This window comes from Meira miltonrushii, assembly GCF_003144205.1.
Source record: "Meira miltonrushii strain MCA 3882 unplaced genomic scaffold FA14scaffold_2, whole genome shotgun sequence".
Classification (NCBI taxonomy): Eukaryota; Fungi; Basidiomycota; class Exobasidiomycetes; order Exobasidiales; family Brachybasidiaceae; genus Meira; species Meira miltonrushii.
The window spans coordinates 2,992,120-3,013,024 of record NW_020289944.1 but is presented as its reverse complement, the minus strand read 5'-3'; the positions used below and the strand labels follow the sequence as shown (position 1 = coordinate 3,013,024).

Here is a 20,905-nt window from a genome sequence, read left to right as displayed (position 1 = left end):
GAGAGGAAGAATGAATGCTACCCAACACCTTTTTCTTCTCAAAGTACCTTACGCGTAGTTCCCTTCTGTGTATGCAAGTCTGCTAAAATTTTGTCCAAAATAATTCTCAGAAAAAAAAAAGGTTTAATCCCGTCTTCCGAACCACAGAAAAAAAAAGTGGAAGGCTGCTGCATACAACAAACACAACAACGAGAACTTCTTCTACCACATCTCTGTCAGTGCCATTCCGGTCGATAAGGTTTTCAGCATGGATCTATTCTCCGATTCTGAATCCAGCGGGGATCGAGTGGACATCGTTGAACAATACAGCGATGACGAGAATGATGCAGGATTACAAATCAACAAAGAATACGCCCAACGCTTTCAGCATAACAAAGAACGTGCTGACTTGCATAGACTAGAAGAACAACATGGACATGAGGAAGATGATAGTAGCAGTGACGATGAAACAGAAGATGAAGAAGGTGATCAAATGACTGCAGATGTAGATGCAGCCATATTATCTACGTTGGCAAAGATTAGAAGAAAGGATGAAAGCATTTATCAAGCAGGAAAACGTATTTTCGATGAAGAACGAAAGAATGCAGCAGAATCAAAATTACTGCCAAAAAGGGTGATAGCAGGCAACGATTCAGGCAAAAAGGTCACTTTGGCAAATTATCAAAGAGCAAGAATTCAAGAATTACTCAAAACCTCTGATGATCCCGCTAGAGCATTGGCTGATGCAACAATGATTGAGCGTAGGTCGGACGAGAGACCTGGTCATGATGACGAAGAGCCAGTACAATCGCACAATCAAGAGCAAGAGCAGCTAAGAAAAGATGTAACCAATGCATTCCATAGTATCGTAGATGGTGACGAAGAAGAAGAATTCTTTACCAAAAAAGCAGATGGAAAGCATCTTGAGGAAGGGCCAGAAGATGATCCCGAGAATTATCGCAAATACTTGCTGGACGTACTTGGAGGAAAAGAAGATGAAATTCGCGACATCCTTCGAAGTCAAGCAGAAGAAGCAGCTGCGGGAGACAATGTGCAGGGTGCAACAAGTGGAACATCTGAACCTGTTCGGGAGCGCAAGCATATCAGTATGCATGAACAAGGCAATGAACAAGAAAATGAGGACTTCTTGGTAAACTACGTTCTCAATCGCGGTTGGATGGACAATCCGCAAGCTGCGCCAAAGGTATCACGAAAGGGCGGCAAGAAGGCATCTGAGAAGGTTGAAGGAGAAGAAGGTGCTCAAAGTGACGCAGAGACGGATGATTCTTTCGATTCAAGAGCGGAAGCCTTTGAAACCGCATACAACTTCCGATTCCAAGAGATGGAAGATAGTCAAATGAATCCACAAATTCAATCGTATGCCCGTATGATCGAAGGCAGTGCAAGACGACAAGAAAACAAACGTAAACGTGAACGTGAAGAGAGATCACTGCGCAAGGCTCAGGAGAAAGAAGCAAAACGAAAAGAATTGGACAGAATGCGTGATTTGAAGAGAAAGTCTATCGTAGATCGACTAAAGACGTTGAAAGAAGCTACAGGAAGTACTGCTGTTAACTTTGATCAATTGGATCTCAATGCGGACTTTGATCCTGACGAACATGACAAGCTCATGGCTCAAGCATTCAATGACGATTATTACGGCGAAGACGGTGATTATGAAGAGGACGATGGCGAGAAGCCCACTTGGGAGGACGATATTGATATCTCAGATATTCTACGTGAACAAGAACAGCATGAAGAGATGAACAACCCCAAGTCCGCAAAGGCAAAGAAGGCTGATAAAAGAAAGAGCAAGGCCAAAGAACCCAAAGCATCTGCATTTGTTGACGAAGACGGAGATCGTATTGTGATGGACGCTGATTATGTCGAAGATGCGGAGAATAATGAGAATGCAGATGGACAATCTGGCAAAAAGCTATCAAAAGCGGAAAAGAAGAAGCTCAAGAAGCGTGAAAAAGCAAAAGAACGTAAAGCCGAAGAAGATAATGAAGATGACGAAGGCATGGTTGTGGATGCTGATGAAATGGATGCTGACACTGCAAACGCAAAAGCGGACAAAGACGCACCCAAAGGGGAGGACCTCTCACATTTGAGTCACCAAGAGAGAAAGAAAAAGATGGAAGAAATGATGAATGATTATTACGGCTTGGAGTATGAAGATATGATTGGTGACCAGCCTACACGATTTAAATACACAGAAGTTTCAAAGACTGATTACGGTCTAACACCAGTCGAGATTCTATTGGCAGATGATGCAGAATTAAACAAAGTTGTCAGCTTGAAGAACTTCCAACCATACCGAATGGGCAATTCTAAACGTGCACCTGCCGATCTCAAGAATCGATTGAGAGACTTCCGTAGAGGTCTCTATAAGGGAAAGCGAAAAGAGATGGCCGAACAATTCGGTGGTTCAATTTATGGCAATGGAGAAGGAACTGGTGCAAATGCAATCAAGCCAAAGAAAGCAGGTAAACGTGAGCGTGAACGTAAGAAAGCAGCTGCAATGGCCGCAGCAGCAGCTTCATCCTCGACAGCTGCCGCTTCAAATGACGCAGATGGCGAAGCAGGCACAGCAGATGGAAATGATGTCGAGGTCAAGGAGAAATCTGAGCGAAAGAAGAAGCGTGATCGCGACGAAGACAAGCACGCTAGCGACCCTTCTCCTTCTGTTAAGAAATCCAAGAAAGACAAAGAGGAGAAGACGCACAAAAAAGACAAGAAGAAGAAGAAGGAGAAGGAGGTATGAGAAAATGTCTATTAGTAATGTGTAATATTATACAATGATCGTATTTATTTGCTTGTTCGTAAAGTATCCAATTTCAAGTCAATGAGTTCATCTAGAGCTTGTTCCACCATTCTGGATCGTCAGGGGCTGCACTCTTACTAGATTTTCTCACAGAGTTACCCGATGACCCTGAATCATCTTTGGCTTTCTTCCAACCTTTTCCTATTATCTGTGTATTTGAGGACGTAGATGACTTTCTCTTCCGACCTGCAGTACCCGCTCCGTTCAGAGTCTGCTGCCATTCAGCATGAAAGCTTCTGTAGAGAGCCATTGTTGCACGAGCATCTTCTACAGAGCTGTGTTCCGATCCTGATTTTTGAATTATTAGGCCGAGCTTCAACTCTACCAACTTTCGCAAGGATGGGTATTTGGTGTTTGCAATCTTTCGACTACCTTCATATGATGCTGTGTCTCTGGTCATGTTCTTCGGGTGGCTGAGCAACAAAGCGTTCAAGTCATTATGTAAAGCATGTCCGACCAATATCCTTCCTTTGATCAAATTGGCAACTTTCTCTTGTACTTCTGCAAATTGAGGAGCGCCTTTCAAATCTTTTGCCCTTACACCTGAAACCCAAGTACGATAATCAGTCACTTTTTCTTGAGGCCTAACAAACGTGTCGAGAAGAACTGCACCATGCCAATTTACGATCGAACAACGTGCCAGAACTGATTCGGATCCGTTTGGACCGACACCCACCATTTCACAATCCATTGCGATATAAGTGCCCGCTTCAGCCTTTCCTTGTGATAGCCCTTCTCCTCCAAGTATGATGCGCCTTCTTGCTGCTTCTTGTTCATCCTTTGATAAGGTATCTGACGCTTCCTTTCCATTGGTATCGCCTTTGCTCGAAGTGGAACCTGAAGCCTGTCCACTGTTCATCCGCACTAATGCCAAATCCTCGGGAGATAAATCTTCAGCAAACCATGGTAGAGTCGTTGGTGCTGGTGATGAGGTACGTGAATCTGACTCTGAAGCTTTTAATGCACTACCGTTATCTTTCCGTTTGCCATTTGAATGCAACCATTGTCTTTTCTTCGTGTCGCTGGGTTGATCATTCCTTAGACTTTTGTGAAGTTTCTTCCAATTGCTTCCTGCTTTTACTTGAACTTTCCCTTTATCCTTTCCCTTCACAATAGCAGCGGAAGATGTGCTTGCCACTGATGTATCCGGAGAACCCATCGCAACTCCCTCTTAAGTTGACTGTAAGTGGTGGTCAGATGTGTGATCATCAATTTTAAAATGCAACAATAGTCTACGCTTGCAGCTTTAAATTTTTATTCCTGCAACTCGAATTCAATTTAGCTGCAGCCATTAAAAAAAAGAATTACGCGAAGAAGGTATCCCTCACTAGCCTAGTCGCCCTGAGATCTATCGCTTAAATCGGACTTTTTATTATTTTTAAGGTCTGTGAGCCGAGTGATTTAAATTGTCATATTTCTATGCTTGTTGCTGACATGTCATTGGGGAAAATGACCCGTAGCCGATCTTGTTAGAACTAGCGCCGCCTTTTCAGAATCGAAGGAAGCTTTTTTGCCTTTATTTACGCGCGGTACATAATGTACATTGCTGCTCTATCTTCCTACGCCCTGCCTTTTCTACTCTAATGCATGTTAAGCAGCCCTGCGCCCGGGATATACTGTAGGCACACAAGCAGTGGAGGTAAATAAGGGCACACATAATCGCGCGCGCCACGCTTTGATCGTATCTGTCTCTCAACCTTACAATAACACTATTTTCCCTTTTTATCACTTCATCTCCACCTCGACTTTGGATTAGACACGGTCTTTTACCGCGATCAAAAAGGTGAAATCTTTCTGGAGAAGGAGACGTAACCTGCCGTTGTCATATCTCGTTCTCTTGAAGGGAAAAAAAATTCATTGTTGTATTTTGGATACGGTTCGAAATGCAGGATTGAAGACCAGAAGAAAGAGAAGAAACGCGCTTTTCACTTAACTCGAATGCGTATCATCATCAACGCGTTTTCATCACGATCAAAGGAAATCAAAAAGCATTGTGTACAAATAGAATGTCTGGAAAGCAAGAAAAGGGCATAGACGTCCAATTGCTATCCTCAAGAAAGGATTCTGCAATGACAGGTACAACAACAGATGGGAACGCATCACAGCCTACCACTTCCATACGACAGCATTCACCTTCATCCACTTCACCATCAAATCCGTCTAAATCTAACAAACTTACACGAGAATCATCACCTCATTCACCATCCAATCAAAGATCAAATGCGAAAGATCGTAAACCAATAAATGGAGGTAACTCCAAATCACCTACCTCTTCACCAAACAAGACGCCGGAAAAGACTGCAATCACAGGTAGACGGAATTCAGCTGGAGATATAAGCGCTGATACATCTAGTCCAGGTAACGTAAGGGCAGGATCGCCTTCTTCGTCCCGTGTAACGCCAAAACGAAAGTCTGTTTCGAAACGACAATCGGGCGGATCGACATCAACAGATGAGCCGCTAGCGTTAGCATCATCGCCAAAGAGAGGCAATAACAGCTATGAGCTCACAGAGGAAGCATCTTCTTCTTCTTTGAGTGCATCTGACTTGCAAGCAGCAGGCTCTGTTCGTGGTACACAAGGTGATGCATCGTCCAGGACTGTTAATGAAGAAACATCATCCGCCGAACTAGAGGCGCATACATCCGGTGGCGGCCCGGCGATGGAGATGTCGGGGAACGAAGATGATGATCTATCTGGTGACATCTCCGCCACTTCTTCCGGTAGTGTGCCATTGGCTCTTTCTGCCACACTTTCAAGAGGCGCTTATCATCAATGTGGTACAGCGCGAAGGGTAAAGGTGTATGAACTAAAAGGAGAAACTTGGTTCGATCGTGGAACGGGCTATTGTGCTGGAGTTTACGATGAACATAATGATGCTGCTTTGCTGGTCGCCCGCATGGAAGAAACATGTCGAAGACTAACGCTTGGAAGTAATGGAAGTGATGAGCAACCTTTAGGCCGGCCACCAGAACAAGCAGGAGATGATGAGCAAGTTGGCGCAGAAGGCAGGGAAGATCGAGAGCACTACGTCTTGGTGGTGAGCGAGAATCTAGATTCTGATGACCTTTTACTCAAAGCGAGAGTGGTAAAAGATGACGTTTATCAGAGACAACAGGATACGCTTGTCGTATGGACAGAACCGGATGGAACGGATATGGCTCTTTCTTTCCAAGAGGCTGATGGTTGTCATGAGGTTTGGGAATTCTTGACAGAAGTGCAAAAGCACTTTTTGTTGAGTGCCAGGGGTGGTGCAACAGAAGGATTTGATATGGAAGATTCTGATGGTGCCGGAATGTTGGGCATGTCAGCTGCAGCTGCAGCCGCAGGAATGACGACAACCGAAGATGATTTGATAATGGCCGACGGAACGCCATTCGCATTGCCCGACCCACCAAGGATGGAAAATTTGCATCTGATCGATATGACCTTGAAAGACGCTGCTAATCGAAGTCCACAAGCAAGAGAAAAGGTTGCTGAATGGATATTGCGCGAGGAATTCATCCTAAAGTTGATTCCTGCATTCCAGGATGCAGAAGAATTGGAACAACTGGACGCTTTGCATAGATTGTGTGCAATCATGCATACGATCATCATGTTGAACGACAATGTTTTGATGGAGAGGATGCTACGCGATGACACCTTCCTTGGTGTGGTTGGCATGTTGGAGTACGATCCAGAATTCCCAAAGTTGAAAGCATCTTATCGCGAGTATCTCACAAATACGGCTCGCTTCAGACAGGTTGTGCCGATACCTGATCCAATGATTCTCGCAAAGATTCATCAAACATTCCGGCTACAATACCTGAAAGACGTCATCCTAGCACGAACGATAGATGATTCAACTTTTGCCGTTTTGAATTCGCTAATATTCTACCATCAAGCAGATATCGTCATGTTTTGCACAAGTAGCGAGGCTTTACTTTCATCTCTCTTTCAATTGTTCGAGCCGAATCGTAATGAAAGCGACAGCAAGAAAGCAGAGGCAATCATATTCCTGCAACAATTGTGTGCAATAGGAAAGCAGGTTCAATTGCCTTCACGCATTGCCCTATATCGCACATTGACCGAATGGGGACTTCTCATCGTTTTGGAGTATGCATTAACCAGAGTGGAATCTCGATTGCGGAATGCGGCAGCAGAAATGTTGATGTCCATCATAGAATATGATGCTAGCGGAGTTCGAAGTCACATTTTGGAGCAAGTTGACAAGAAAAGTTCTTTACCGCCTCTGCTCACAAAGTTGGCGAGCATCCTTCACGAGCCAGAAGGTGATCTAGGTCTCAAGACACAAATCACCGAATCGATGAGAATCTTATTTGATTCAAGTCTGGATGGATCTGCAGGTGGACCTATTGTGGCGCAAACTTTGGCGGCTGCAGCGGCTTCACAATCTCAGGATGAGAACTCACGCAAGGATGATACGGATCGATTCTTGAATTGGTTCTACGATGGTGAAGTAGATGTTCTTTTCAGCCCTTTGAAAGATCTAACGGCCGATGGCAAGAAACCTACAGAATCTGATGCAAAACCTGCAAAGAAGGAACAAATCGAAGCCAAACCGGAGCCCACAGAGAAAAAGTACGATTTGGCATCAATACAAAAAGATGGCAAAGAAGGCGAAATCGTTGCACGTCATTTCCACATCGCTTCTGCGTCAAAGTCTGCGATGTTGAACCACCTATGCGAATTGTTGACGTTCGTCATGATTCATCATCAATTCCGTTCTCAGTATTGGGTAATTTCTTCCGACATTGGCATTCAAGTGGCTACACTTTTGTTTGCTCGCGAGAAGCATTTACGTTTGGTAGCCCTCAGATTTTTCCGTGCTTGTCTAGCAAAAGGCAATCAATTCATCAATCGCCATTTCGTAAAGATTGGGCTTTTGGGTGCTATCCTTTCGGTCATCGAAGGTGAATCTACGCGCGACAACTTGGTCACAAGTGCTTGTTTGGAATTCTTTGAACATATTCGCAAAGAGCCTGTGAAACCTTTGATCAATCATCTTTTCGAAAAGTATGAATCCAGAGTCAGGGCTTTAACACAACATGCTACCATTGGACACTACTTCCAAGCCATGATCCTGCAATGGGAGAAAAGCAATGCCGAGCAAAGTGTTGCCACAAACACAACAATGGAAGCCAGCACGACAACGTTTGATGAAGCAGAGAAGGAAAGAAAGATGCGTGATCTGACAAGACGAGGTGAAAATCGAGCCATTATGGATTCCGATGAAGAAGATTACTTCAACGAGGATGAAGATGAGGAGGTGACAGAAGAAGAGCAAGACAAGAAAGGCGCAAAAGTTGACCTGCCACCTTACAATGCAGGACGCAAAAGAGCCGGTTCCGGAGCTGCACCATACGTTGCTACTGAGATTGAAGAGGACATCTCTGGCCAGAAGAATGAGTCTATTGAGGGTGTCGAGGGCGAAGGCGAGATTGGCGATTCTTCAGCCACTGATACATCCATCGGACACCAATCCGTTTCGAGCGATGAAGGCGGTGTCAGTGGTGCGGGTGAAACATCTGTGACAGCGGATGATTCGATGGATACCTCTTTCGGCACAAGAAGCACAAAGAGGAAAAAGCGAGAAGGCGAAGATGAAGGAGAAGAAGATCTCAAATTGGGAAGGGTGACAAAACGACAATCTTCAGGCGCGAATTTGCAAGCGAATAGCAATGATGATGCACGCACAGATAAAATTGTTTCTGGCACTACTAGCGGTGGGGTACGAAAGCTGTCGATCAAATTGAATGCCAATGCAGACAATACAAAAAATGGTGAAGCATCCAATGAGAAGGAGAAAGAGGAAGGAGGAAATGGCCAAGTGTAATACTATTTCATCTGTGATTTTGACCCATCAAAAAAGGCTATCTCTTGACTTTGTACACTTTTTTCAATCAAAATCAAATCATTTGTTGTTCTTTTACTTCAGGAGTGGGAGATAACTTGATGCATGGACAAGTCATAGGACATCATGATGGCTTTTTGATTTTGTTTCTAGGTCATCGGCTATCGCTTTTATTGTTCTACCGCATTTACCGGAGAAATGTTTCATCGCCGAAAATGACAAAGGGAGATGTCCGAAAATGAGTAAGGGTTAAAAAGAGTTAATCTTGAGCGGGATTTGAATTAATTCCGCAGATGAAGTGCAATCGATTACCGTTTTCGGTATGAGCGGCAAAAGTTATTGTAGAAATTAGCACATGATCACTGACGGTTAACATCTCTTCATCAAAGCCGATAAGAATGGGGCTTTATTTCTTTCCGCCGGAAAAAGAGAGTCGTATTCCCCGCGTTTGATTAAAAGATCATTCTCGCGCGAATAAGAAATAGAGTTAAGAAAAGCTGTGTTTAGTGTGCTGTAGTGCCTTAATTGTGGGGTGCATAATAATTTCCTACTCTATAAGTGCCGCGGCTTTTTGAGCCGTGAATTAAAGTCCCGCCTCCTTCGTGTGGCTCCAATCAATTCAATTCGAAAATGATTATCCTAAACCTCCTGCACGGTAGCGAACTTTTTTAATTTAGTCCCTTCTTTGTCATGGTAGATACCAGCAAAACATCAGCATGTCGAATAATCATGCATCTTTTGCATATCAATTTGTAAAAAAAGGTCTAGCTCTTACCAAGCAATTGCGTACTTATTTAGTCAATTTCCCCCGTTTTCATTTAAATTGTCCCAAATCTTCCTCTCATCAAATCCTTGTGGCTTCGGATTAGGAATAGGACCTTGCATACACGCATTTCATGGTTCCTGAATTTGATTTTATTCTGGGGTACCCCACAAGAAGATGCATGATAAAAAAGGAATATAAATATCCCCTCATCTTGAATTTTTACTTCCCCAATCATCCTTTATCCTCCCCTATCCCTCCTCCAACTCATCATCAACATGTCCCATCAACCACAATACCGTCCTGCTGACGATGACCACAGCAGCCACGATGATAAACATGTCGAACATGATCATCAAAACCAAGAAGCTTTGCATCACTTTCAACGTCCTACCCGTACACCAGGTCAATTAGAACTTGGTGCCACTGAAATTGTTGAAGGTAGATATGACGTCCAACGTGAAGTTGTTGCTTCTGCCGGTATAGCAAACAGTCATTTCCGTCATGTTTGGGATCAATATCGTCCTGAATGGCTTAGTGCTTTGGTGGCAGAATTCTTTGGTGTTTGGTTTTACGTTTTCGCAGGTGAAGCAGCAACCGCAACTTATGTTCTCACTCAAGGTCAACAAGGTAATTTAACCATGATCGGTTTCGCTTATGCTCTTGGTATCACGTTTGCTATTGTCGTTTGTGCTCCAACATCTGGTGGTCATTTCCATCCTGCTTTAACTCTTGCTCAAGTCGTTTTCAAAGGTTTCCCAGCCAGAAAGGCTCCAGGTTATATCATTGCTCAACTTGCAGGTGCATTCGTTGCTTCTCTTATGGTTTACTCAATCTGGCGAACGGAAATGTTGGAAATGACTGAATTATTAACGGCAGCCGGTAAACGTGCTCAAGTTTTCTCTCCTGAAGGACCAGCAGGTATTCTTGCCATCTTCCCAACTGCAGGTCGTAAAATGAGTGAAATCTTTGCAAACGAATTCTTTGGTGATATGTTCTTGGCACTGGTCATTTGGAGTCAATTAGACGCTCAAAACGTTTTCGTCGTTCCAAGTTCTGCTCCTCTCACGATCGGTTTGGCCTTCGCTGTGATCGTTTGGGGTTTCTCTGCCGGTTCAATCGTTACAAACACAGCTCGTGATGTTGGTGCTCGTTTTGCTTGTGGTGTCATTTGGGGTAAAGAATGCTTCCCTTCCAAGTATAGCGCTTTGGCTGCTTTGACAAACATTCCTGCTTCTTTCTTGGGTATTTCCATTTACACCTTCTTCTTGAGCGACACACGTAGACCACCAGCCAATCTTGCTTTGATGCACATGCTCGAAGAAGAGAAAGCTAAACATCTTCTTGCCACAACCACTCACGATGAATTATTGGACAAACGTATCGAACGTGTTATCAGCCGTGGTGGTGATGCTTCCAATTTGCAAAAACGCAAATCACGCATGTAATCTAGTTACTTGGGAAATAGTTATTGTTGTTTATCCTTTGAATGAATTTATGATAAGTCATCATCGTAGTTATGATTGCCTTCCGACCTTTGTATCGGAAGCGGAGATATGATCCGATCATTAGCTTGCTTCTCCGCGTGTTCGGATTTAACAAACTTGTCCTCCACGTTTCTCAACCTTTGCTCGCATCTTGCACTTTACATCGATCACCAACCAAGACTTTTTCCAAATATGGCAGTCAACGTTGAAGGTGTCCCTAGCAACATTGCCGAGTTCATCAAGAACTTCTACGCAATAAGCGATAAAAGTGAAACGACACCAGAAGAATACGCCGATAGTCTAGTTTACGATCAAAATACAATCTTTCAAATCGGTCCAATGCAAGTAGCCAAAGATCGTGAATCAGTTCAACAATGGAGATCGAAAGCATTTGATGTTGTTCAATCAAGAAAGCATACGATTTATGCTGTTTATTGTAATGCTGGCAAACATGCCATCGATGCTTCTTCTCCCGAATGTATGCTAAGAGGAAGAGTGGATTATACATTGAAAGACGGAAAGAAGTCAGGTGCCGATTGGGGTGGTCATATGGTCTTTGAGCCTTCTACTTTGAAAGAAGGTGCAAAGCCAAAGATGCATCAATATTCTGTCTGGATTGTGAGTATTACGATATGCTTGTTTGACGTCTTACTGACATTTTATCGGTTTGTTTGAACACAGACACCTGACCAAACACCAAAAGCATGATCAAAGATGCGTTTGGAGGACGTTAATTGATGGCATACAAGTTTGACAAAGTAGACAGTGAAATATTCAGTGAATACTAGCTTGACCATTGTACGATGTCATAATAGCCTGGCAATCACATTATTTTGCGAGACACAGATTGGGATGATTCTCTGCTTCACTGAGCGGTCAAGCAATATTCCACGAAAGAGAATCGATTGATTCGATTAGACATCAAATGAAGCTTCGCTGCCATTAAGGGTAAAGAAGAGCATGAGATAGTGTAAAATGCGGTAATTACACAGCAATAATTTAAATTGCTCATCTTTACAGAGAAAAAAGTTTGAATTATACACGCGCGCTGCTTGTAAGGTAGAAGAGCCCACAATCCCGCTAATATAAAGGCTAAAGATAGAAGTGTCTAAAGCCGAACAAGTAAGCTAATTAAATCAAAAAAAAAATTAAAAGTAAAAAGCCAGCCACACAGGCCATCAGAAAAGAAACGTCTGGTGAAAGCGGCTTGACAATGTCCTGAGTCTTTGCGTGCATGCATTCATTCTCATGCAGCCATCATATAAAACAATTGTGATCAGCATTTTGAGCGGATCGATTGATTCACAACAACATCCATCAACAATTAAAGTGCAATTTACATCCATTTTCACTCTGGATTGAAAAGCTGCAAGATCGACAGCTTATTGCATGCGGATCCGACATAACCCTCAACAATTATATCTTTCAATCGAAACGACAACAAAAAAGGGGGCCAGCTTGGTCAAGAGATCATTCTTCGGCGCCGTTCAGTTTTTAAAGGCTTGATTACATCTGCATCTATTTCACGAAATGCTTGAATATTGAACACTGTATCTCTTCTGATACCTAAACATCCACTTATTGAACTCACATTCAACGGGTCAAGTGGGTCTCATATACTTCAAAATTATCATATCCGCTGCGGACACCTCACAAACATAATAAACGCTCCGTCAAAACCACCATCATGCCGAACCCATTCAAGAGGCGACCTTCGGCTGCTTCAAGTCCATCTAATAAGGGCGCAGGATTGATTGGAAAGAACGCCAAAGCAGGATCAATTCCGCATGGCATACGCATCGCTGCAAATTCTAGAGCGGACGCTTCATCTGAAGGTAATCAACAACCACAATCCAGCCAACAGAGGTTAGATCCTACCAACCTTTTACCACCAGAATCGGATTATCGAACGTCTTTGATCATGCCACATCTAACAAAACGATTTACGCTTTTACGAGCTCCTGATGGTACCATGGTCACACCAGAGGCAATGCGTGCGCATTTGCGAGCTCAACGTGCAAGAGCAAGAGCAACAGGTGTACCGGGCACACAATGTTTCTTGACGGAAGAAGAGGAAGATGAAATAATCGATCAATTGAGAAGGCAAACACGAATGGAAGAGATGGAAGAGTGGGAGGCATCCGTAAAGCAGCAACAGCGACAGCAACAACAGCAGCAGCAAGTTGATCAGATGCAGTTTGGGGGAACAGACGGATTTGGCTCTTGGTCCACTCCCTATCAGGGTCATCAACGAAGTGACAGTAAGATCGATGAGAGTATCACCGAATCATTCAGCAATCTTCGAGACAGTACGTCAAATAGTGCTAGATCGGATGAACAGCATGTCGCAACTGGACGCCTTTTCAGTTCATCAAGCTCAAATCGTGACTTTGCATACATGAAAGAGGTTGAGAAATCTAGAGCTGCTAAACGAGGCGGAGACGAATCTTCGTTCGATCAAGAATCTAACAGAGAAGAAAGTGATCAGAGATTTATTCCTGTTCTTCAAGGTATCCAAGATGAAGAAAGTGATGCGGAAAAGACAAGTAGAGGAGAAAGTCTAACACCAATTGGAGCTCATCGAATTGAAATTGAATCTGAATCATACGATGATACACCAGAAGAAGATGCAATGCCTGGGGATTTTCTTGTTGCAAGCCACCGAGAAAGCAGAAGATTATCTGCTCCGCGTCTAGATGACAACGTGGACACTGTGCGAGAGAATGACAATTCCTTCTTGACGCCAAATGCTGCTGCTCGACCACGACATCGCAATTCAGAATTACTTACCACTTTGACCCCAGAGGCTTTCAATAGAGTGAGCATGGCATTGGAAGAGGTATACGAAATGGTATCGGGTCGCGTGGAGGATAGTGAAGGAGAAGGTGGGGAAGATGACTTGGAGGATGAACGTTCCGGTGCTACCTTACTTGCATATGATAGCGAGTCTGGACCTTCATACGAAGACGATCAGTTGTCAGAAGAAAGAGAGTCACTTGAAGATACGCGCCAAGCCAAAAGGCCTTCTTTTGAGAGTGAAACGAACTCATTCACTTCAGCTCGATCTGAGGTGGCTGCGTCTGCATTTGAAGGACATGGAACGTCAAGTAGAGCAGAGGCCTTAAGCGGGATCGGTAATGCAGCTGCTGCATTTGTAAACATCTCGCCCGACGATCGAGCTACCAGCCCTTCAGCACCTGCAGGATGGTCTGTTAGTCAACCGTCAGGCTTGAACCAGCGCACACCACTTGCCGATTCGCGGCGTGGTCAGCCTACAAGACATGTGGCAGGTAAAAGCAGTATGGGATCCTCAAGCGCTGCAAGTGTTGTCAGTCTACAGAGCAATCGACAAGATTCTCCCTCCTTACGTAGGCCTTTGCATACGCCACCTTTTGATGCTGTTCCATCGTCTGCAAAATCGTACAATGGTTCAAGTTCCAGCCCGCTCACGAGTACACTTCCTCCTTCAAGTGGCACAGAGAGCGCGATGATAAGCCCTCTAGCAGCAGGCTTTCACTTAGCGGGTGGCTCAACCGGGCAAACGGAAGCAGAGACAAAGGCTGCATCCGCTGCGGCCGCAGCAGCAGCAACGGCAGCAGGTGTGGCAGCTTCCAATTTTGTCGCACAAGCACAACAGCAACAAAGAGAGATTTCTTCTAATAGAGCTTCTGGTCAGATGATTACGTCCGATAGCTCGGCAACAATTGTGCCGACAAGCGAGATCACAGTCGCATATCCTCAGTCGGAACCTGTGGAGAGTGAAGTGCTTGCTGAACAACAGCAGGACGAGCAACCTGTTGAACGACTTTCACAACCCAGCGGTCCAACAGATTTGGTCAGTGTTCCCGTCATTCAATCGCCTTCTCGTCCGTCAGCAGCAGAGAATCAGGTTCTGTCCGCAAATGCAATCGCTGCACGCTCACCAAAATACTTCCCTACCGCAACGAATCGATCGATGCAGTCTTATGCAACAGGGTTCAGAACTGCCGCACCACCCACGGCAGACAGTGTACAAAGTTCAACGAATCGATCAGAAGAGACTGACAGATCACAATTTACATCTGCCAACGTCAATCAAACTTCAGGAAGCTCATCAGATGCTTCAAATCATGGTCAAGCCGGTAAAGGCCAGACAGGTATTCTCGAAATGCCCCCAGTATCTTCAGCCAAAGGCCCGATTGGAGCCGATTCCGACCTTTCTGCATCGCATTCCCAATCGGCTAAAAGTCAAACATTCCCGCAAAAAGTCGAAGCTCTTGATGCTGGCCAAAGTCAGCCTTCCGCTACCCTTTCTTCTCTAAGCCCGGTGCCGCCTAGCGATCCGGAAGAAGCGGTGAAATGGCGCAAGCAATATGGAGTAGGAAAGTCGATGGATGCAGCCAGCATTAAGAGCGGCATCTCTATGCAAATTTCAGAGGACGACCCCTCGAGGGACGAACGATTCGAAGAACAAGATGACATAGAAGATGATGTGTGGGCACGCGTGGCAAGGAATACATCATCTACCTTGGATCCTAGTTCCGTCACCCATTCCAATAATACGTCGGACTCCAAGATGATCGGTAATGCGACCCGATCTTCTGACGCTCATCCCACTTCCCTCTCACCAAATTCGGCAGGTATAGTCAGTTCACATGATGCATTGACTGAGAAATCCGGGTTGAGTATGGACGAATTGCACAAGATCCAAAATGACTTGGTCAGATCAGCTAATGCAAAGCAGAATGCAGAGTTCAACACCCAAGAATCTGCTGCAAAACTTGAAAAAGCTAGAGAGAAGGCCAGGATGATTTCAGCAGATCGCTCGAGGAATTCCAGTGGTACAAATTCGGACTCGCGCAATACTTCATTGGATACTAGCAGAAGAGAACTTGAGAACATCACAAAATCCGCAGAAAACAAAGTACGTACTGATGAAGTACCCGTAAATCGATCAAGCGAGCCTGGACAAAAGTCTTCGCTGCCCTTCAAATCGTCAGACCCCAGGACTTCTAGCAATCTGCAACGAGAGACATCATCTCGTTCATTCCGTTCGCAGGTCATGTATGATGTTACTTCGAGCCATAGGCCAACCTCACCGCCTCCAAGAACTCACAAAACATCTTTGTCAAATCTGCCAACACTGCAAGATCTATCTATGGGTGTAGCACCAGTGCGTACTACAGCCGGAGCAGCCGATCGCAATTCTACATCTCTGATTTCGATGTTGGAAACTTCAGCTAGGGTGCATGATCAATTATCAGCTAGTGATGGTCAACCTGGCAATAGTGGAATTTCAGGCGCAATTGCTGAAGAAGAAGGTGGTGGAACAGAGGAGTTTGAAGATGTAACGGTAGAAGATGGCTTTGGAGGATTCACTTCCGAAAGACGCAAACGATTACCCAGAAGTCAATCGCATGATGTTCTTTCCTCGAGCCGTTTGCAAGACACTGAAGATGCGCAAGATGAGACAGATAAACCTTCCGAGTTCTCTCCAAAGAGTTTCCGCTCTGAACCTGGTGCAGATCGAGAAGGTGAAGGAGATGATGCTGGTGACACGAGCTGGTCAAGATTGCCTGGAGAAGGACCTTTTGTTAGTTCGAATTTGATTGACGATGTAGCTGCCCAAGCTCGTGCTGCAACGCAAGCACTGAAAGGTCAAAATGGCCAACGACCAAAGATGCGCTCGAAATCGTTGGGTAAAGTGCGTAAGAATTTATCGAAAGCCATTTCGCAGCCTCAGCTTGTTTCTACCACGCAAAGGATGGAACATACTCAAGGCTTGACCCACGTCGACGATACTCTTCGCAAGAAAGATTCAAACAAGAGGCCGCCTTTCCCTCAAGAGATGCGTTCTTCAAGCTTGACGCCGGCTTCTTCGCCCGTTGTGAAAAGCACTACACCCACACTCCAGCAGCAACAAGCGACACGAAAGGTATCACCAAATCAACCATCAACACAGAAGGGTAACACAGCATCTGCAGATCGTGTATTACAAGCACAATCCCCCCGTTCGCCTTCGGATATGAGGAGATTACGTTCTGGCTCTGCCAATACTGTTCAGTCGAGATCCATCTCGCCAACAGACTATAAAACGAGTTCACCGACTGACTATAAGGCACAAACTCTTTCCGCTCGCAAGAACTCATCGGCTAGCGGACACTTGAGAAGATCAAGCTCTTTCGGGCATCGTGGTCAATTAGACGGAAGCATTTCACCTTCTGCGCAAATCTCCCCTGCAAGATCTGCATCGATCAATGCACACAGCACAAATTCTCCCTCTGCAAATTCACCATACGGAGAAAAGGGGCAGACTGGTTTGAGTCGCTTATTGACCCGATTCCGCGGAAGAAAAGCAAGCGAATTGCCTGCCGTTATTGAACCGTATCCTTCTGATGGTCAATCACCTACTGCTGCAAGATCGTCACCAGCTTTGAGCAATATGACAACGCCAAATGCAACTTCTTCTCCCGTTTTCCTCACTCCAAAAGAAAGTCCAAGTCAAGCGCAAGTAAGTCCCGATAAGGCGGAAACGTTTGCGGGTCGCTTAGCAATGCCCAGTCAGCTAGGATATTCTTCACTTGCTGACATGTTTTCGCCAACAACGGATGGGCAGATTCCTCCCCGTAGTACCAGTCAAAATGGAAAAACCTTGGCATCTCAAGAGAGTCCACTCACAGGTCCACGTTCTCCAACTGGTCAAACACCAGCCCTGGCACCCGCAGCTCCTATTCATGCTCGCCTTGCCCGGGGTGCTTCAACTGTTGATGGAGCGCAGAAACCTCCTCTTCCAGCCGTTGAATCATTGAATATGTCAAAAAGAAAGTCGGCCAGAGAAACGATCATACGCAGAACAATCATCGTTTCCACCTATGATCCAGGTGTTGAAGATCGCAGAAAGTCTGTTTCCGCATCGCGAAAGGGATCCGTACGAAAATCCGCGGTCACCCAACCGCCACAGCAGAATAGCACACACTCTACTCCATCGCATCACCATCGAAGGACAAGTTCGACAACCAGTAGTAAAGCCAGAAGATCAATTCAAGATCGACCACCAACACCACCAGGTCCTGATGGTGTAAGTGGAACACATAGAAGGAAGTTGTCACAAGAGGTGAAAACCAAACCTTTACCGCCAACAGCCAAGAATGTGTATGAAGCTCCAACGCAAGCCCCAATCATGACCCCTTCTGCTTCATTAGGTATACCGCAATCTGGTTCCCGTTCCAACGCCGGATCAGCATCACGAGCAAGCAATGTAAGCGGGTATGGAGCAAGCTTGTACGATCTATATGATCGTGATGATGATGATGATGCTAGTCTGACTACGGGTAACGCACAAAACAGATCAAGCGCGTTGGTACCACCCAACGACCCTTCTCACCGTTCTTCAAATATGATCAGACAAATGTCTGATGGTACAAACACTGGAGCGCGACACATTGAAGTGACTGAACGTGCGGATGGTAGCGTGATTTGGCAGGTGATTGCCGGCTTGGCAGATCGATCGAGTGTTTATACATCATCTATTGGATACGGTGGTGGACATAGTAGGCAAAATAGCGATACAAGTCAATATTCTTTCATGCGCAGCCCGCCACAAAATGGTTCTTTTGGTATGTCATCTCCTATGGGAAAGCCAAATGCATTGGCAGATGAAGATGGTAGAAGTCTTTTCGCTCGTACTCCAACAAAGAAGACCTTTTCGATTGACGGGGATGGGTATGTTCCGCCTTTGCCAAATATGAATGAGCTCAATCAATCCGTAGACACAGCCACTGCTTCACAGCAAGCACAACAATTAGACTTTGAGATGGCAACAACTACGGCTGGTCAAGCTGCAACTCGAATCGTCTATACTTCTGATGCAGAATTGGCCGCTCTACTTGAATCTTTGGCAGGTCCAGATAAGAGCAGCGCAAAGTTTGCATTCCAACGAGTTTACGAAGAAGAGAATGAAGGGAAAGATGGAGGTGTAAATGGCATTGGAAGCCAGGATACCGCTCTTGCGTCTATTCCATCTACTTCATCACAAAAAAACGCTCGATCTTCGGCTCAGGATGGAAGTTTGAACAGTGTCAGCGGTGTAACATCCCCTAGACAAAGTCAAAAAACCGGTAGACCAGTCAGTATTTGGACTGAAAGTGAATTAAACAACGATCCAACCGGTGCCTTGCGTTCACAAAGATTCAAGATCGAAGCTGAGATCTACAGCCTTTTACAGCGCGAAACAGCCATGGCAGCATCTCCGCCTCCGAATGATATTCAAATGTCTCCAGCAGAAAACGTCAAGAGTAGAATTGGACAATCACAACGTTAGCAGGCTGCATTCAATCCACAATTTATGTATTTATTACCTTCTTTTTCTGCTTGAAATTTGTTAAATATTCATAGTACACATTGATGAAAGCATTAAGATAATGTTACAGTTGTTATTGTATTGAGCTTCGGGAAGGGATTTTGAGAGGATAAGACGGCGGTCATGTGTGAATGGGATATGTATCCGCGTAGGTACCCTTTTGCGATTTGAGATGCGACCAACCATTCTGTTTCCAACAATTCCAATTCTACACCCACGAATCGTAAAGCATGATGAAAGTCCATAAGTGGAATGCGTGAATTGCAATCTTTACTTAGATAGACACGTTTGAGCAAGCCTCTCAAACAAATTTCCCTGGCTCTTTCGATGGCTAAATAAGTCCCAATTTGCACAAGACCTCGTTCCATTACAGGTGTCTCCAAAATTGTATCATATGAACGAACATCACCAGTTTTGATAGCTTTGATGAATCCGCCATAAAGTGTGGAAAGTTTTGGGAATGTGCTGAGAAACGAATCATTCGAGACGATGCCACGTAAAAGACGACAAGGTACAAGGTAGCGCAGAATCATTTCTTGATTATGGTGTGCATCCTTGTGACATTGTTTGAAGGCATAATCTAGATCCACTTCAGCTTTGGAATAATCTTCGTTGAGAAATGCCAAAACACCAACGTAATATTTGAAAGTCACTCTTTGTGCTCTCGGGAATCGTTCAAAATCAGGTAGATCAGCAGCACCAATCGCTCTCAAGATATTCCTGCACAAGCCCAGAGAGCGTAATTTGAAGTAGCCTCTAAACACCAGTCCTACGATTTCGTATGTTGCCCATTTCCGGCTGAAAGCTTCTTCGGAAGATCGATCGCTAATGCAAGCACTGAATGCTTTGTTCAACTGTCTAGCGCATTCTTCCAGATGAGTTTGAGTTTGCTTTCCACTTTTTCCGGTCGATATGGTAGAAGCTTTCTGTTCTATTTCATCCGCCAAAACAGACAATCGTCGGTAATTCGATAGTACCATCACCAATGTCGGCGAACACCATCTTCCCTGCTGTAAGGAAGAGTAAAGCCGTAGGAAAGCAATAATTAGCGTATTCATTGCTGTCCATGTTTCCTTTATCAGTTGTTGAACGGTACATCCTAATCGATCCACCATTTTGTGAGGAGATAAGGCGGAAACGCAATTAACATCGCTAAACGTTCTCAAGAAGGATAACCTTGTTGCTACGATGAAGTGGTTTGTAGCAATTTCCAGCCAAGGAGGTCCTAGAAAGCCATCACATTTCAGGAGATCGCTTTGTAACCTTTGTGCTCGAACGTCAGGCACAGATTTTAGTGCTTCTTCGGTAACGTTTGCTTTTCCGTCTGTGTTTTGTCTGTTGCCATCTTGAAAGAATTCCAATGCGAATAAGTCCTTCAATATTTCGCCTTCCTTCACATTGATGGCGTGTAGCAGAATATCTGCATACTGTGCCAATGTGATCATTACGAATCCGTTGCCCTTTTTGAAGTATCCCACCTGCTTCTTGGTATCATCAAAGTAAGAAGTTTGTTAGTGAATATTGAATGCATGTATGGATATCAAAACGCGTAAAGGCAAAACATGCACAAGACAGCCCGGTACGCTTGGACCAAGTGTTGTTGTAAACAGGAAGGTTGTAGTTGTTCATCTTTGAGAAGATGCTTCTTTCATGCTTAGC

At 44.7% G+C, this 20,905-nt stretch overlaps 7 protein-coding genes across 7 annotated transcripts; 5 read left to right on the top strand and 2 right to left on the bottom strand.

Moving 5' to 3' along the window:
* The first annotated feature begins 205 nt into the window (after positions 1-205).
* Positions 206-2,786, top strand: FA14DRAFT_160797 (Krr1-domain-containing protein). Its single transcript, XM_025498831.1, has one exon. It carries the CDS (start codon positions 248-250, stop codon positions 2,744-2,746), a length of 2,499 nt encoding a protein of 832 aa, XP_025356095.1. The 5' UTR covers positions 206-247; the 3' UTR covers positions 2,747-2,786.
* A 51-nt stretch (positions 2,787-2,837) lies between these two features.
* Positions 2,838-3,965, bottom strand: FA14DRAFT_145784 (uncharacterized protein; the record flags this gene model as incomplete). Its single annotated transcript, XM_025497290.1, has 1 exon — positions 2,838-3,965. One exon carries the CDS (start codon positions 3,963-3,965, stop codon positions 2,838-2,840), a length of 1,128 nt encoding a protein of 375 aa, XP_025356094.1.
* Positions 3,966-5,472: 1,507 nt separating this feature from the next.
* FA14DRAFT_120872 (DUF625-domain-containing protein) lies at positions 5,473-8,067 on the top strand (the record flags this gene model as incomplete). Its single annotated transcript, XM_025496429.1, has 2 exons — positions 5,473-7,269; positions 7,387-8,067. Coding segments are annotated over 2 exons (2,478 nt in total), but the record flags the coding sequence as incomplete, so codon positions are not given.
* Positions 8,068-9,474: 1,407 nt separating this feature from the next.
* FA14DRAFT_160795 (aquaporin-like protein) lies at positions 9,475-10,934 on the top strand. The gene has a single exon (XM_025498830.1). It carries the CDS (start codon positions 9,700-9,702, stop codon positions 10,867-10,869), a length of 1,170 nt encoding a protein of 389 aa, XP_025356092.1. The 5' UTR covers positions 9,475-9,699; the 3' UTR covers positions 10,870-10,934.
* Positions 10,935-11,057: 123 nt separating this feature from the next.
* Positions 11,058-11,726, top strand: FA14DRAFT_160794 (uncharacterized protein). The gene is made up of 2 exons (XM_025498829.1): positions 11,058-11,526; positions 11,590-11,726. Exons 1-2 carry the CDS (start codon positions 11,101-11,103, stop codon positions 11,614-11,616), a joined length of 453 nt encoding a protein of 150 aa, XP_025356091.1. The 5' UTR covers positions 11,058-11,100; the 3' UTR covers positions 11,617-11,726.
* Positions 11,727-12,433: 707 nt separating this feature from the next.
* FA14DRAFT_46975 (uncharacterized protein) lies at positions 12,434-19,253 on the top strand. Its single transcript, XM_025502396.1, has 2 exons — positions 12,434-15,147; positions 15,292-19,253. The coding sequence occupies exons 1-2, from the start codon at positions 12,596-12,598 to the stop codon at positions 19,205-19,207; spliced, it is 6,468 nt and encodes a 2,155-aa protein (XP_025356090.1). The 5' UTR covers positions 12,434-12,595; the 3' UTR covers positions 19,208-19,253.
* FA14DRAFT_160793 (protein CSN12) lies at positions 19,218-20,737 on the bottom strand. Its single transcript, XM_025498828.1, has one exon. The coding sequence runs from the start codon at positions 20,689-20,691 to the stop codon at positions 19,300-19,302; it is 1,392 nt and encodes a 463-aa protein (XP_025356089.1). The 5' UTR covers positions 20,692-20,737; the 3' UTR covers positions 19,218-19,299.
* Positions 20,738-20,905: the final 168 nt, after the last annotated feature.